Genomic DNA, 16302 nt, shown 5'->3' on the forward strand with positions numbered 1-16302 from the left:
AAAAACAAATTGCGCTCGCTAATCACCCTCGATGAGTTTTTAGAACTAACACGTCACGCCACACTTTCAGATTGACGTTTCTTTACTTTGACGTAATAGATTGCACGAGGCCTTCGAAGAGATCGAGGTTCCAAAACAAGCGTCTTCAAGTTAGCTGCCACGACTGCAGGACATTTTCAGTAAAATACACGTAAGTACAGTATGTCGGATAAACAGAATACTACATGGCTTGCTGTTTCGTACCAGATTTACACTCGTTGCTTTTTCAAATAGTGAACAGCTCGCTTTCGCTCGCAGTTCAATATTTAAAAAAACAACTCGTGTAAATCTGGTACGACACAGCAAGCCATGTAGTATTCTCTATTTACATTACCTTTGCTCTTTGAAACAACACTTGGCTTCTCTGTGTATTAAGCATTTTGGATAGAACTTTCTTGTCATTGTCAAGATCAAAAGGGTTCTAAGAAAAGCATTTTTTTGCTTATAATTTTTTCTTCTTCTGCCTTATTAGTCTTATGGTGTTAACTTTGACACGTTTCAAACCTCTGGTTGGGAAAGACTTTATGGTGGTTGTAGAATTTACAAATTGCCTCGCACTATACGGTTAGCACTGTTAGTCTAGCTGGAGAGACTGAGGTATGAAACTGCTGTAAGACATTATCTCCCTTGGTCCGTGGCTACTGAGTGTTATGAACACTTTTATTCTGTGTTAATGTTTCTGTTTGTTTGTTAGTTTAAAGTTTCTCACACATTCACTGGACAGACTGTAGTCTGTAAATGCTTCTTAAACATTATCTCTCCTTTTGGGATTTTTCTATCAGCTGTGATAAAGTAAGAATTTTTAAAATTTGTTTATTTTATTTTTTAACCTCAGTTGCATGCAGGCTGCTTCAACCCTGAGTTATTTTGCCCTTGTTTCTTCATTTTTTACTCTTTTTTTTCTTGTTAGGCAGGGAGCATCCTTCTTCAATGGCCATTTTTCAATCACATCAAATAATCAAAAAACATTTCTTATCCTTCATTCAAAATCAAATGTACAAATTATATCAATTGGCGTACCATACCGATATTTACCAATACTCATTTTAGCGACAATTAACAACAAATTTGTATAACATACCATTTCAGACTCAGAGGAAACATTTTCACCTGGTGGGAATCCTAACAACACTATCTTTGCTGTCAAACTTATTGTTACGCCAAATTTTCTATTTACTCTATAAACCACATCCAACCAAACACTACGAATCTTCTGGCAAACAAAAAAAAAAGAATTGTTCTATATAATCTGTCTCATTATAACAATATGTACAATATATATTATCAACAATTCCCATTTTAAACAAAATTATATTATTGGGTTAAATAGTATGCACAATTTTCTAATGTAATTCTCTCAATCTGGTTTCAGGGGATACTTTTTGAACAATAAGCCAGTGCCAGGGGGTAATTTCAACATCAAATTTGTGTAACCAAAACTTAAAACAACAGGGAATCTTATACTCCAGGTTTAATAAATAATGTAAATACTGGCGCGCTCGAAAAACTTTTTCCCGCCCAAAAAATTGCAAAACTACTGAATAAGATTGTATTCAGTGCTCTCATTTGGGTGTGCTTGTTTTCTTCTTTCACAGAATCATTTTATTTCAACTTTTTTTATATATATGATAGTTACTGTCAATAATTCTAGACGGTTTGTTACACCCCTTGTGCACTGGTTTCAGGTTTAAGAATCAGATTAAAAATTAGGCATGAATCGACATGTAAGACATTTAATTTATTCACCATAATATCAGTTAAGGTTTAATTTTGTGTTTGAATATATATCTGAGGGTCAGTTTTTTCAGCCTTTGAATGGTACATGTACAGCAATATTGACACTCACTTGACTGATAAATAGCCAGACTGATCGGCCATTCATACTGCTACGACTGTGGTACCAGAACAAAATGTCTGAATTCTTTAATATTTTATATTTTTCATTCAGCATGTTTGGGCAGGTCTTCAGCTCTAATTTTCAGATTATCTCCCCTGTTCCATGCATTGCAGTATGCAGGTTGGGCAACACTTGAACAAAAATTACCTATGCCCAAAATTGATAGAAATACAAGTGAATTCTTTACATTTTCTCCTTCTTAGTAAGAAGTTTTTAAATCATTACAGACCACTTAAATTCGTAGAAAATCAGGTCTTGAGAAGGAGGGGGTCTTAAAATGGGGGTAAATTTACCGAGGTTATGAACAGAAAGTCTGAACAAATCAAGGTCTTTAAAGGGAGGGAGACTTAAATTGGGGGTCTTACAGGGAAGGTTCCACTGTATTATTTATAACATGTATTTGTGTTTCAGGGCGTGAAACAGTGGCTAGGCCATCAGAGGCCAGCTGAAGAGAAGAGAAGCAGAACCAACATCTCTGTCATCACGAAGAAGGGGCAGACAACAAGCATGCACAGAACGCAACACCTGTTGATGCATCCAGCTTTTACGGTATGAGTCTGTAACAGTGGAACCCCCCTTTTAAGACTCCTCACTTTAAGACTCCCTCCCTTTTAAGACCCTGTTTTCTCAGACATTTTGTTCATAGCTTTTGTAAATTTACCCACTCCTTTTTACATTTAGTCAAGTTTTGACTAAATGTTTTAACATAGAGGGGGAATCGAGACGAGGGTCGTGGTGTGTGTGTGTCTGTCTGTGCGTGTGTGTGTGTAGAGCGATTCAGACCAAACTACTGGACCGATCTTAATGAAATTTTACATGAGAGTTCCTGGGAATGATATCCTCAGACTTTTTTTCTTTTTTTCGATAAATACCTTTGATGACGTCATATCCGGCTTTTTGTAAAAGTTGAGGCGGCACTGTCACACCCTCATTTTTCAATCAAATTGATTGAAATTTTGGCCAAGCAATCTTCGACGAATGCCGGACTTCGGTATTGCATTTCAGCTTGATGGCTTAAAAATTAATTAATGACTTTGGTCATTAAAAATCTGAAAATTGTAAAAAAAAAATATAAAAAAATTATAAAATGATCCAAATTTACTATCATCTTATTCTTCATCATTTTCTGATTCCAAAAACATATAAATATGTTATATTTGGATTAAAAACAAGCTCTGAAAATTAAAAATATATAAATTATGATCAAAATTAAATTTTCGAAATCAATTTAAAAACACTTTCATCTTATTCCTTGTCGGTTCCTGATTCCAAAAACATATAGATATGATATGTTTGGATTAAAAACACGCTCAGAAAGTTAAAACGAAGAGAGGTACAGAAAAGCGTGCTATCCTGCTCAGCGCAACTACTACCCCGCTCTTCTTGTCAATTTCACTGCCTTTGCCACGAGCGGTGGACTGACGATGCTACGAGTAAATGGTCTTGCTGAAAAATTGCATTGCGTTCAGTTTCATTCTGTGAGTTCGACAGCTTGACTAAATGTTGTATTTGTGCCTTACGCGACTTGTTTAGACCTGACTTTCTCAGATTTCTGGTGGTCTTGAAAAGGGGGTTTCACTGTATTACAACTGTGTGTGGCAGTGTGTGTGTGTGTGTGAGAGCATCCAGACTCTCCGCGTTATTGTGATGGTAAAGGCAGGAGAGAAGCTATGCTGATGATAATTCGGGTGTGTTAAATGGAAGATGGACAGGCGCAGTGGTGTGGTGGTAAGACATCAACCTCCTAATCGGAAGGTCGTGAGTTCAAATCCCGGTCGCTGTCGCCTGGTGGGTTCAGAGTGGAGTTTTTTCTTGATCTCCCAGGTCAACTTATGTGCAGACCTGCTAGTGACTTAACCTCCTTCGTGTGTACACGCAAGCACAAGACCAAGTGCGCATGAAAAAGATCCTGTAATCCATGTCGAGAGTTCGGTGGGTTATAGAAACACAAAAATACCCAGCTTGCCTGGCCCGAAATCGGCGTATGCTGCCTAAATGGCGGGGTAAACACAGTCATACACGTAAAAATCCACTTGTGCTAAAAACATGAGTGAACGTGGGAGTCTAAGCCCACGAACGAAGAAGAAGAAGAAGAAATGGAAGACATTATCTCCCTTGGGCTGTCTCTTTATTGGCCATCATGAAAACTGGTCTCCCCAAAGTGAGTGTCCTTGTATCGGTCTTGTTACGGGATTGTAGCATGGCATCACTTGACCATTTAGCAAAATACCACTATGATTGGTTATTCAACATTTTAATGTCAAATTCATCAAGGTTGGGATATTTGCGTTGCCGTTTATTGTAAGTTTAAACTAATTGTAGACCATGCTACACATTTTAAGCATTGCGGCGGGTTTACACAGTTTTCCACCTGATACAGTAAAAATAACTCTTTTTAAGACCCCTCAATTTAAGACTTACCCCATTTTAAGACCTTGCTTTGTCAGATTTGTTAATGACTGTAATTTGTAAATCTACCTCCATTTATGACTCCCTCCTTTTTAAGACCTGATTTTCTCAGATTTTAGGAGATCTTAAAAGGGAGGCTCACAGTACACAAAAACTGCAAATACTCAAAAAAAGAAAAAGAAATCATACAAGGAACAAGTCGCGTAAGGCGAAAATACAACATTTAGTCAAGTAGCTGTCGAACTCACAGAATGAAACTGAACGCAATGCCATTTTTCAGCAAGACCGTATACTCGTAGCATCGTCAGTCCACCGCTCATGGCAAAGGCAGTGAAATTGACAAGAAGAGCGGTAGTAGTTGCGCTAAGAAGGATAGCACGCTTTTCTGTACCTCTCTTTGTTTTAACTTTCTGAGCGTGTTTTTAATCCAAACATATCATATCTATATGTTTTTGGAATCAGGAACCGACAAGGAATAAGATGAAAGTGTTTTTACAGCAGTCCCTGCAATGTACGGCCCCCGGCGTGAGCGGACACCTGACATGTACGGACACATTTGCTGGGCACGGAGTGTTTTCCTTCTATATTTGCCCCCCCTTAAACGGACACCTGCAAAACGTGGACGCGGACACTCATTTTCGGTCCCAACAGCAGGTCATACCTCCAATGTACGGACAGACCATCGTCAAATTTTCACCACAACAAAATCGACAACAGAGCAGTCCGGCTCTTGGTACAAAGATCACAGCCACAATGGCGTGATGACAGTCACTGATAGCCCGTGTACCCATCAGGAGGGGGGGGGGGGGGGGCAGTTTTGGTCAGGAGTGGAGTACATGCGAAGATGCCAACATGAAACTGCACTGAGCTCTTTATTCTTGTCTGTTGGACGTAAACAACAGAAACCACAGTCGATAAAGGTCCTGAGCGAAAGAGAGTGAAAAACCGGCCACAGTTCTCAGCATCGCGTATCTGTGTGTAACCTCTTTCATTGACAAAATACTCTTGTTTCCCCTCAGCCTTGACCCACGGACCTAGGTCCGTGCTTGACCAGTGAGTCGGTTGCCTAATCTATGAACCCTTCAGTTGTCTTGCTTTGTCAAAAGTTACGACACAGTCAACTGGTTTTGCTGCTGAGTGAACAGTGCAGCTGGCCTCTCTGTCCACAGTCCCCAACAGTACATGGCTAGAGGGAGTGAGAGTGAGGAAGGGGGGGTGGGGGGTGGAGGGGTAGCTGGCTAAACTCTGTGGGTATCCGGTGTCACTGCATGTCAGCAGGAAGAGCATTGGAGAGAAATAGAGAGGTGTACTCTTCCACACAATTTCCAAGCATCAGTTGTCACGGCTTGGTGTAGGCATTAGTGAGGGAGAGTGGGAGCTGTGTTATGTACAGTGTATTTCCGACTGAAGAGTGAAAAGTCACTGCCATGCCACATGATCGGCATGCAGTCAATAAAGCCAGACAAGAAAAAAATAAATTACATGATTATGACATGCAGCTCTATCTGCTGCTATTTATTCAAACTGGTTTTCAAGCTTATTCTTGCAAAGCATCTGCACACGCTCCTCTGTGCTGTGTTTGTGTGGCTGCTTTCGTATGTCAGTGCATGGTGAGTGTGTTGAGGATTTATTTTATCTCTTCTTTTCAACACTTTTCATACAAATCATTTTTACAGAACGTTTAAAGAAGTATTAGGAGTTTATTGTTATTGTTTAGTAGCCACAAGAAGTGATTAGCATAGACTCAATCCTGTTGTTTGTGTGTCTCTGTGTGAGTGTATGGGGGAGGGGGTGGTGTGGTCACCCCTCCCATGACCGGACACCTGCAATGTACGGACAGTTTTGCTATGGCCCAAGGGTGTCCGTTCATGAGAGGGACTGCTGTAAATTGATTTCGACAATTTAATTTTGATAATAATTTTTATATATTTAATTTTCAGAGCTTGTTTTTAATCCAAATATAACATATTTATATGTTTTTGGAATCAGAAAATGATGGAGAATAAGATGAACGTAAATTTGGATCGTTTTATAAATTTTTATTTTTTTTTACAATTTTCAGATTTTTAATGACCAAAGTCATTAATTAATTTTTAAGCCACCAAGCTGAAATGCAATACCGAAGTCCGGGCTTCGTCGAAGATTACTTGACCAAAATTTCAACCAATTTGGTTGAAAAATGAGGGCGTGACAGTGCCGCCTCAACTTTCACGAAAAGCCGGATATGACGTCATCAAAGACATTTATCAAAAAAATGAAAAAAACGTTCGGGGATTTCATACCCAGGAACTCTCATGTCAAATTTCATAAAGATCGGTCCAGTAGTTTAGTCTGAATCGCTCTACACACACACACACACACACAGACAGACACACGCACATACACCACGACCCTCGTCTCGATTCCCCCCTCTACGTTAAAACATTTAGTCAAAACTTGACTAAATGTAATAAAAACACAGGGGGAGAAACTGGAGCAAACTTACGCTCTTATTTTAGTATTGTTCAGTGTCAGCTTCAACATTTGTGTAATACATGCTTTAAGCACAGGAAGGCAGGAGAAGAAATTCAGTCATCTACATACACAACCAGCTGTCACATTCTGGATGACACTGTGAACTGATTAGGTACGCACCAGTGTGACTTTGTGAGAATGTGGGCCTAAAGACAAATGTTTAGTTCCCACATGAAACAGATGTACAGGCGCATGAATTCAGAATTGTTCATAACTTGTTTTTAAAGAAGGGATGATGCTGAGATTTGTTTTCTTTGTAAAATTTAATTCCAAAATGTGCAGAAACGTTCTCTAAAATTTCTAAAGATTAAGGCTGTCCTTTTCCTGAGCTTGAAAAAATGATGGTAAAGTTTTCAGCAATTTGAAATAAGTTTCTCAGTTAATCTGACTACTAATGCCAAAAGACATCCGTTCAAGTATACAGTCAAAATTGGTGTGTTTTACAGGCATGGGAATTGTCCGCCGAAAGGCAAATTTCCGGCGAAATTTTATTTTGTTCCCCCGAAAAAGCAAAAGTGTCCACCGAAAAAATAAATGGGGGAGGCAAAAATGGTTCTAAAAACTGAATTTAATGGCAAACTTGGAGCTCAGATGACACCAAATTGCACCATTTGGGTTCTTTGGAGAACAAAAATTCCGGACCCCCCTAGTAAAGATAGGCGCTTCACGCCGTCGACTTTGCTATTACTTAAACATTTTCAGCCGTTTGTACTTTTTTCAATTCCCATGCCGGGTTTTAGCCTTTGGGATTTATTCAGTATGTCTTGCCACTTCTGCGCTCTGAAAAAAACAATCCTCTCTTTTTAGCATTATGCTTTCTTGTTATTCTTGGGGGTTTCTGTTGTATGTTGCCAAGATGCCTGAGAAGTAATTCATCCAGATAATGGTTGGTTGGTTCTCTCTTCTGGTTAATTTCAAAAGGATGTATCTGTCTCTTTGTCTCCTTTTGTGTATGCTTTTCTCTCTCTCTGTCTGTCTGTCTCTGTCTCTCCCTCTCTCTCTCTCTCTCTCTCTCTCTCTCTCTCTCTCTCTCTCTCTCTCTCTGTCTCTCTCTCTCTCCCCCCCCTCTCTCTCTCTCTCTCTCTCTCTGTCTCTCTCTCTCTCTCTCTGTCTCTCTCTCACTCTCTTCTTTCTCTCTCTCTCTCTCTCTCTCTCTCTCTCTCTCTCTCTCTCTCTCTCTCTCTCTCTCTCTCTCTCTCTCTCTCTCTCTCTCTCTCTCTCTCTCTCTCTCTCTCTCTTAGAGCACTGTGTTAGGCAGGTCTTCAACTGTTTTGATGTTTTTTTTAAAGATTATCTCCCCTGTCACATGCAAAAAATAGAGAATACTACATGGCTTGCTGAGTCCTACCAGATTTACATGGGTTGCTTTTTTAAATATTGAACTGCGAGCGAAAGCGAGCTTTTCAATATTTAAAAAAACGAGTGTAAATCTGGTATGACACAGCGAGCCATATAGTACTATTCTATTTATCCTACATTCTGTGCTTGCGTGTCTTTTGCTCTGATGTCCCTCTCTACACTAAGCCCCTCTCCACACTGATTCAAAACCATTCTGTTTTAAATCAGTCTTTTGCTGATGACACCCAGCTGTATAAACCCAGTCCCCCTGCAGAGACACATTCCGCCATCCAGACCATTCAGACATGCATCACTGATGTTAAATCTTGGATGGTCGATAACAAACTCAATCCCGCAGTGGGGCACTGCGGTTATGAAATTAAAGGCCCCTCCTGTTTTTGGAACCGCAGGAGCTTTCTAGTTTGCTCTTAGGTAGATTTTTGGTTCCTCTTTCCTGTCATGCTCTCTTTTTCTTCATGAATTCTTTTCTTTTTTCTGCCTTCTTGCTCATTCACCTGTATTTTTTCCAAAAATCTCTTCTCTTGCCGCTTGTCTCGCGATTCATGTATAGTTTAATCTGTTAGTGTTCTGATGTAAGTCCAGCAGTAGATAGGTTAAGCCTATTTTAACATACTGGAAACTGGTAATCTTCCAGTAGGTATTAATTTAGTTTTACTAAAGCCTGCTGGGACACAAGTAATGGGTTAGTGCATTTGTAAACAGGAATCGCTTGACAAGTGGCCCCCTTCATCCCCCCCTTCCTCGTCCTGATATGGCTCTGCGTAGTCGGCTGGACGTTAAGCAACAAATAAACAAACAAACAAATAACAAACTCAAGCTGAATGATGATAAGACTGAAGTCTTACTGTGCAAAAAGAAGAACACTACATTTCCCTCTCCCTAACCTGTTTCTGTTCAAATAAACAATACCGACATTCTTTTCTCACCATCAGCTAGAAACCTTGGATTCACCCTTTCATCTGACATGACCCTTAACAAACATATATCTTTAGTCTGTAGAGCAGCTTATTTTGAGCTTCGTAAGATCAGCACCATTCGCCACACACTCTCCTCTCAAACGACTAACACTCTTGTCTGTGCCTTTGTTCTTTCTAAACTTGACTACTGCAACTCTCTTCTCTCTGGCTGTCCTCTGTACCTCCTGCATAAACTACAAAAAGTCCAAAACTCGGCAGCACGCCTCATTCTCAAAGCACGAAAACGAGATCACACAACATCTTCTTCACACACTGCACTGGTTACCTATTCAAGCCCGCATTGACTAAAAACTGTCCACCCTCTGCTTTAACTTCTTTTCTGGCTCGTCTCCTGCTTACTTCTCTGAACTCCTCACCGTCTATTCTCCAGCAAGACAACTCCGTGCCTCTTCTGACTGTCACATCCTTACCATTCCACACACCAAAACCAAAACATACCGACAACGCACTTTTACTTTCTGCGCACCCACACAATGGAATTCTCTCCCCTTTCACATCCGCCACTCTCAGTCACCCCAAGCATTCAAACGAGCACTTAAAACGCACCTCTTCAAGAAATACAACCCCTGATTTTGTTTTCTCAGTCCATCAGTAGGCTACATGTAGTGTATTTGTTGTTTTAGTGATAATGTATATAAACATCTAGGACTGTTTTCAGCATTGTTGATAACATGTTCTGTTTGATTAAGGGTATTCAGCTGGTATTTCCTTGTTTTTTACTACCTATTTTATTCATGTTTTTATTACTTAGTTAGTGGAAGAATCTTTTGTAATGTATGTTTGATGGTGTATGCTTTTAATTAAGCGTTGTTGACTATGAATGTAGATGTAAATGCTTGTATAACTGTGTTTTAATTTTAAATGTGTCAAGCGCAAAGAGCATAATTGTAAAGTTATGATGTTGCGCTATATAAATGCTCATTTATTATTATTATTATTATTATGCTCAGTCGATAGAAGCGCCCAAATTGAAGACGCTTCGAATGGAACCTCAATGTATTCCAAAGCCTTGTGTAATCTTTGATGTCAAAGCAAAGAGACGTCACTCTAGAAAGCATAGCATGACGTGTACGTTCTCAAAATCCTTGCAGGGGATACAACGAGCGCAAAAGTGTTCCCAGAATGACTTTGTCTCGGTCACTCGGCATCATGAGCAGTGGAAAATGAGGTCCCTGCCAGACCAGTTTTACACGACCTCATTCACATCAACTGTGATTTGAACGATATTGTTGTCTCATGAGTGGTATATCTCTCGTATATATAGGATAAATAATGTTTGGACGTTTGTGATGAAAAATTAACCCATTTTTTCAAATTTCAGTCTTTTACGATAATGAATCAGCTCAAAATGTAGGTTAGTTTTTGTTTCTTTACTTAATTTTGAGCTGATTTAATTGCCAAAATGTACCTGACATATATATTTCAGTTTTTGTTGATTCCAACATACACATGGAAGGGAAGAAATATTTATGATGAGAATTCTATGTTTCTAATATGTAGGTAGTTAGTATGATAGTCGGGATTGTTTGTTTGTTTGCTTGTTGTTCTTGTAAAATGTTTTGTTGTTGTTGTTTTTGACTCACATGCGAAGCAAAAGTGAGTCTATGTACTCACCCGAGTCGTCCGTCCGTCCGTCCGGCCGGCCGTCCGGCCGTCCGGCCGTCCGGCCGTCCGGAAAACTTTAACGTTGGATATTTCTTGGACACTATTCAGTCTATCAGTACCAAATTTGGCAAGATGGTGTATGATGATAAGGCCCCAAAAAACATACATAGCATCTTGACCTTGCTTCAAGGTCAAGGTCGCAGGGGCCATAAATGTTGCCTAAAAAACAGCTATTTTTCACATTTTTCCCATTTTCTCTGAAGTTTTTGAGATTCAATACCTCACCTATATATGATATATAGGGCAAAGTGAGCCCCATCTTTTGATACCAGTTTGGTTTACCTTGCTTCAAGGTCAAGGTCACAGGAGCTCTTCAAAGTTGGATTGTATACATATTTTGAAGTGACCTTGACCCTGAACTATGGAAGATAACTGTTTCAAACTTAAAAATTATGTGGGGCACATGTTATGCTTTCATCATGAGACACATTTGGTCACATATGATCAAGGTCAAGGTCACTTTGACCCTTATGAAATGTGACCAAAATAAGGTAGTGAACCACTAAAAGTGACCATATCTCATGGTAGAAAGAGCCAATAAGCACCATTGTACTTCCTATGTCTTGAATTAACAGCTTTGTGTTGCATGACCTTGGATGACCTTGACCTTGGGTCAAGGTCACATGTATTTTGGTAGGAAAAATGTGTAAAGCATGTGAGTCGTATGGGCTTTGCCCTTCTTGTTACATATTCAGATGCAGTCCCCAGTAACACAAAACACAAAGCACACTCTGAAATGAAGATTGCTCTGTCATTTTGTGTAGCAAAGTTGGTCAGATATTTAGTGAGTTTGGATGTTGAATGGTTTATTGGCTGGTTGACTTGTTTGACTGCTTGTTTGTTTGTTTGAAAAAGACTTTGATGTTATTCTATAATTCTGTCCTAAAACAATATAGTCTTGTCAAACAAGAAGAGACAATAATCTTGGGCCACTGGTTTCACATTTTAGTCTGAAGATAAAAAGTGGACCTTCCGCTGGACAGTGTGTCAGTTCTGGAACTTAGGGCAGATAAGAGTTGGTTCAGCGCCGAGAAGTCAGATTATACCTGTTACCAACATGAGAGTGTGTGTAATTGTACTCGTCATTCTTGCTGTGGTGGCTTTTGCAGACGCCAAACAGAAACACAAGTCCAGCAGAAAGCGAGGTGTGCATGATATTTTGTGTACAGATCTTATTTTTTTATGAGACTTATGTATAATTTACAAAGTGTCAATTTTACAAGAACATAACAATTCTGGTTGATAATGTTTAGTTCATCTGCAAGTGTATATATCTGTTGAAATAGATTTACTTCAGCAACAGAAGAGCGCACACTGGTAGTTACATGCAATTGGTTGGTTATCTCTTCTGGCAAATTTCAAAAGGTTGTATCTGTCTCTTTTGTCTTGTTTTGTGTATGTTTCTCTGTCTCTGTCTTTCTCCCTTTCTCCCTCTCCCTCTCTCTCTCTCTCTCTCTCTCTCTCTCTCTCTCTGTCTCTGTCTTTCTCCCTCTCTCTCTCTCTCAGCACCATGTACACACACACACACACACACACACACACACACACACACACACACACACACACATAGCCATGCTGATTTAAATCAAACACAGCGCAAACAAATCCACATTTTATTACCCCATTTGACAGTCTTTCCCTGAGTTCTAATTGCGTTTTGTAAGCAGTGAGTCATGGCATTATAGGGTAATCAGCCCTGGGTCTGAAATGCACTTATTGTAATAGCCTTGTCAAAGCTAAAAAAACAAAACGCCCGTTCGTGTTGTGAATCATACACATTGTTTATTGAACCCAGGTTGTTTCAGCAAATTTCAGTATGCCGTTTTGTTGCCCACAGTTTTGTGTGTGTGTGTGTGTGTGTGTGTGTGTGTGTGTGTGCAAAGGTCAAGGTATATATAAGTGGCAGTTATGGTGCAGGAGTCGTTAGCTAGCAGTAGCAGCTTCCCGAGTCAGACCTGTAGAGAGAATGAAAGGTGTGACCTTTATCACAGCATGCAGGAAAAAAACATTTTCTGCTTGGAAATGAGAAATAGTCTAATGGTTTGCATAATTGTTTCTTCTTTTTTTTCTAAACAGCTACTGTCAAGTGTTCGAGCCTTCATTCATATAGCGCTGCAAACTGGAAAGTTTTCCTGTCCCAGTTGGCACACATGTCATATACCATCTGGCTGGATTTGATTTCTTTCCTTGTTTTAGCTAGGGTGATGTTAGTATGCTTTTTCATGAACACCTGAATGCCAAAAGCACTTCCTTATTAATGTTGACAAGGGTCCTATACACTGACATCAGTATACGTGTACAGGCGAACCTGTCCGTACGACCACCTTTTGAAAACGACCACCTGCCCACAACGGCCACTCAGAATGAACCCAGACACGTTTTTATTCTATATTTCCTTTTACATAGCAACCACCTGTATTTAATGACCACTCAGAATGAACCCAGACAAGTTTTTATTCTCTATTTCCTTTTCCATAGCGACCACCTGTATTGAATGACCACTCAGAAGGAACCCAGACAAGTTTTTCTTCTATATATATTCATCTGTCCATTAGCGACCAACCGTCAAAAACGGCCAGTTTTATTCAGTCCCTTGAGTGGTCGTTATTAAAAGGTTTGACTGAAGTATAGCTTCTTCTCCATCGCCAACTGTAGTATTAGCTATTAAGCATCTGCGATACATGGTGTATTATCGTTCTGAAATTGCTGCACTTGATATATATTGAGAAGGAAAAAAGAAAGGCTCAAGGACAGAGTCTTAAAATGGAAGGAAATCTACAAAGGTTGTGAACAGAAAATCTGGAACAGCAAAGTCTTAAAAAGAAAAAAAAGTCTAAATTGGGGGGTCTTATAAGGATGGTTTGACTGTAAATACCCATTGGTTTTGTTAAATGACATGTACTAAAACTGAACAGATAACATTTGGCAGACAATCTCATACCTAATCTGAGTGTAATTCTCAGAAACCTGGTACATTGCCATATAAGCCCTTTGTGAATTCATAAGCTTGAAATTTCTATATTAAGAAAGATGGAGTGAATCTGTTACTGAACAACCTTTTCTCTATTTCATGATACGAAAAACTTGATTTGTCAAACATTCCAATTTCCATTTATATTATATATAACACTTTCTACCCCACCTATATTGACCAAATTTTTTTTAGCCGAGACCAGCTGTGCCTGCAGCAGGTCACTCAGAATTGTAGTAACGGTATATAGTAACTGTGTATCAACACGCTGGAATACAGGCGTTAGATGGACGGTACAGGAATCGTTTAAGCTAACAGTCTGAGCGGATATATCGCGATCCGTACCTGGTCAGATAGAGCCGTATGAGTGGGTACGGATCGATATATCCGTACCTGGGAGACAATGAGTTAAGGGCATGAGTCAGTACTGTGTGGCAGCTTGTTTTTAAGTGCATATATGCTAATACAGGTGGTGGTAATCAATATGGAAATGTGTCATTATGACGGGCAGAGTTTATAGAACCCATTTCATGTCAAATGGTTATTGCCAAGTCTTCCTCTTGAAATCTGTTATTAGTGATACTGGCGGGTGCATGTTAGGTTAAATCGCCTTCATGTGAGAGCGCCATGAATTAACGGTGACCCCAGACATGGGGATGTTAGAAAACTAAATACATACAAGCTGGCGTTAACACAACCACACACACACATGAACACACACACACACACACTCTCTCTCACAAACACACACACACTCTCTTGCTCTCTCTTTCTCTCTCTCGCGCGTGGGCACGTGCGCTCATGATCAGGCATCTGTTAAATATTTCAAAACACATGTATGCCTTCAGTTTAGTCTGAATGTTTGTTGGATTGTTTCTCACAGTGCTGCCTGCCTTGAACTTAATACAGTGCACACAACTTTTTCAATAGAGATTATTATAAAAGCAGACAGCACTTGCATTTGAAATGAAGAAATCAAATTATTTTTGTCAGGTCATCTCCGAGACATGGTGAACCAAATCAAGTCCGTCTAAGATAATTTCTATAACTGACGCCTAAAGTGTGTGTTTTAAATCTCGATCAGTCCCAGCTGTGGACCTTTAAGAGCTAGTATGACAAGTGTTTTGCCTGGCTTTCTTGTGTTGCATAGAAACACTAGGGGAAGGCATGTGTGTTGTCAGTATAGTTAGTGGTTTCAGAGTATGTACTTGAGACTTCTTCAGTGGCAAAAAGGGCATAATCTTTTGGGTATTGGTTGTATATGTACCTTAAATAAAACACTAATCATGACTCACTGACATTATGCTCCGTTGTCATGTTTTGGATTTTAATGGCTGAACCGTAATTTAAAAAAACAAAAAATATGACTCACTGAAATATCCTGTAATTTCATGTTTATTAAAGCAGAGTCAATAATACACCTGCAGGGTTTGCGTTTAGATCAAAATTGTGCATGAAATATTACATTGTACAGGTGCTCTATATATTCATTTTAGCCGTACAGTATCATTGTGCAAGTTAGGTGTCTGTGCATGCATGTGTGTTTGTGTGTGTGTTTTATGTTATGAGTATGTGTATAGTGTTTGTACGTGTAGAGTGTACATGTTTGTTTGTTTGTTTTTGTGGATGTTTTCAGTTCACCCTTATTACTCTTTGTGTTTAACTATCCTCAACTTAATCCTGACTGAAAATGTCACCCTGATTTTTGACTCACATGCGAAGCAAAAGTGAGTCTATGTACTCACCCGAGTCGTCCGTCCGGACGTCCGTCCGGAAAACTTTAACGTTGGATATTTCTTGGACACTATTCAGTCTATCAGTACCAAATTTGGCAAGATGGTGTATGATGACAAGGCCCCAAAAATCATACATAGCATCTTGACTTTGCTTCAAGGTCAAGGTCGCAGGGGCCATAAATGTTGTCTAAAAAACAGCTATTTTTCACATTTTTCCCATTTTCTCTGAAGTTTTTGAGATTCAATACCTCACCTATATATGATATATAGGGCAAAGTAAGCCCCATCTTTTGATACCAGTTTGGTTTACCTTGCTTCAAGGTCAAGGTCACAGGAGCTCTTCAAAGTTGGATTGTATACATATTTTGAAGTGACCTTGACCCTGAACTATGGAAGATAACTGTTTCAAACTTAAAAATTATGTGGGGCACATGTTATGCTTTCATCATGAGACACATTTGGTCACATATGATCAAGGTCAAGGTCACTTTGACCCTTATGAAATGTGACCAAAATAAGGTAGTGAACCACTAAAAGTGACCATATCTCATGGTAGAAAGAGCCAATAAGCACCATTGTACTTCCTATGTCTTGAATTAACAGCTTTGTGTTGCATGACCTTGGATGACCTTGACCTTGGGTCAAGGTCACATGTATTTTGGTAGGAAAAATGTGTAAAGCAGTTCTTAGTGTATGATGTCATTGCTATGTAAAGGTCAAGGTCAAGCATGTGAG

General features: G+C 39.4%; 1 protein-coding gene across 3 annotated transcripts in view; it reads left to right on the top strand.

Annotated features, from left to right (window-relative positions):
* LOC138973591 (low-density lipoprotein receptor-like) overlaps positions 1-16302 on the top strand; it is a 35606-nt gene that overhangs the window by 14082 nt on the left and 5222 nt on the right. The window contains exons 4-5 of one of the 3 annotated variants that reach the window (XM_070346306.1): positions 2348-2485; positions 10287-10406. In XM_070346306.1, the coding sequence (XP_070202407.1) occupies positions 2348-2485; positions 10287-10406 (258 nt within the window). Of the gene's footprint in view, positions 1-2347; positions 2486-10286; positions 10407-11768; positions 12006-15018; positions 15080-16302 lie in introns of those variants that run through there. The other 2 variants (XM_070346303.1, XM_070346305.1) reach the window with 2 other exon arrangements.

Source organism: Littorina saxatilis, linkage group LG8 (assembly GCF_037325665.1).
Source record: "Littorina saxatilis isolate snail1 linkage group LG8, US_GU_Lsax_2.0, whole genome shotgun sequence".
Lineage (NCBI taxonomy): Eukaryota > Metazoa > Mollusca > Gastropoda > Littorinimorpha > Littorinidae > Littorina > Littorina saxatilis.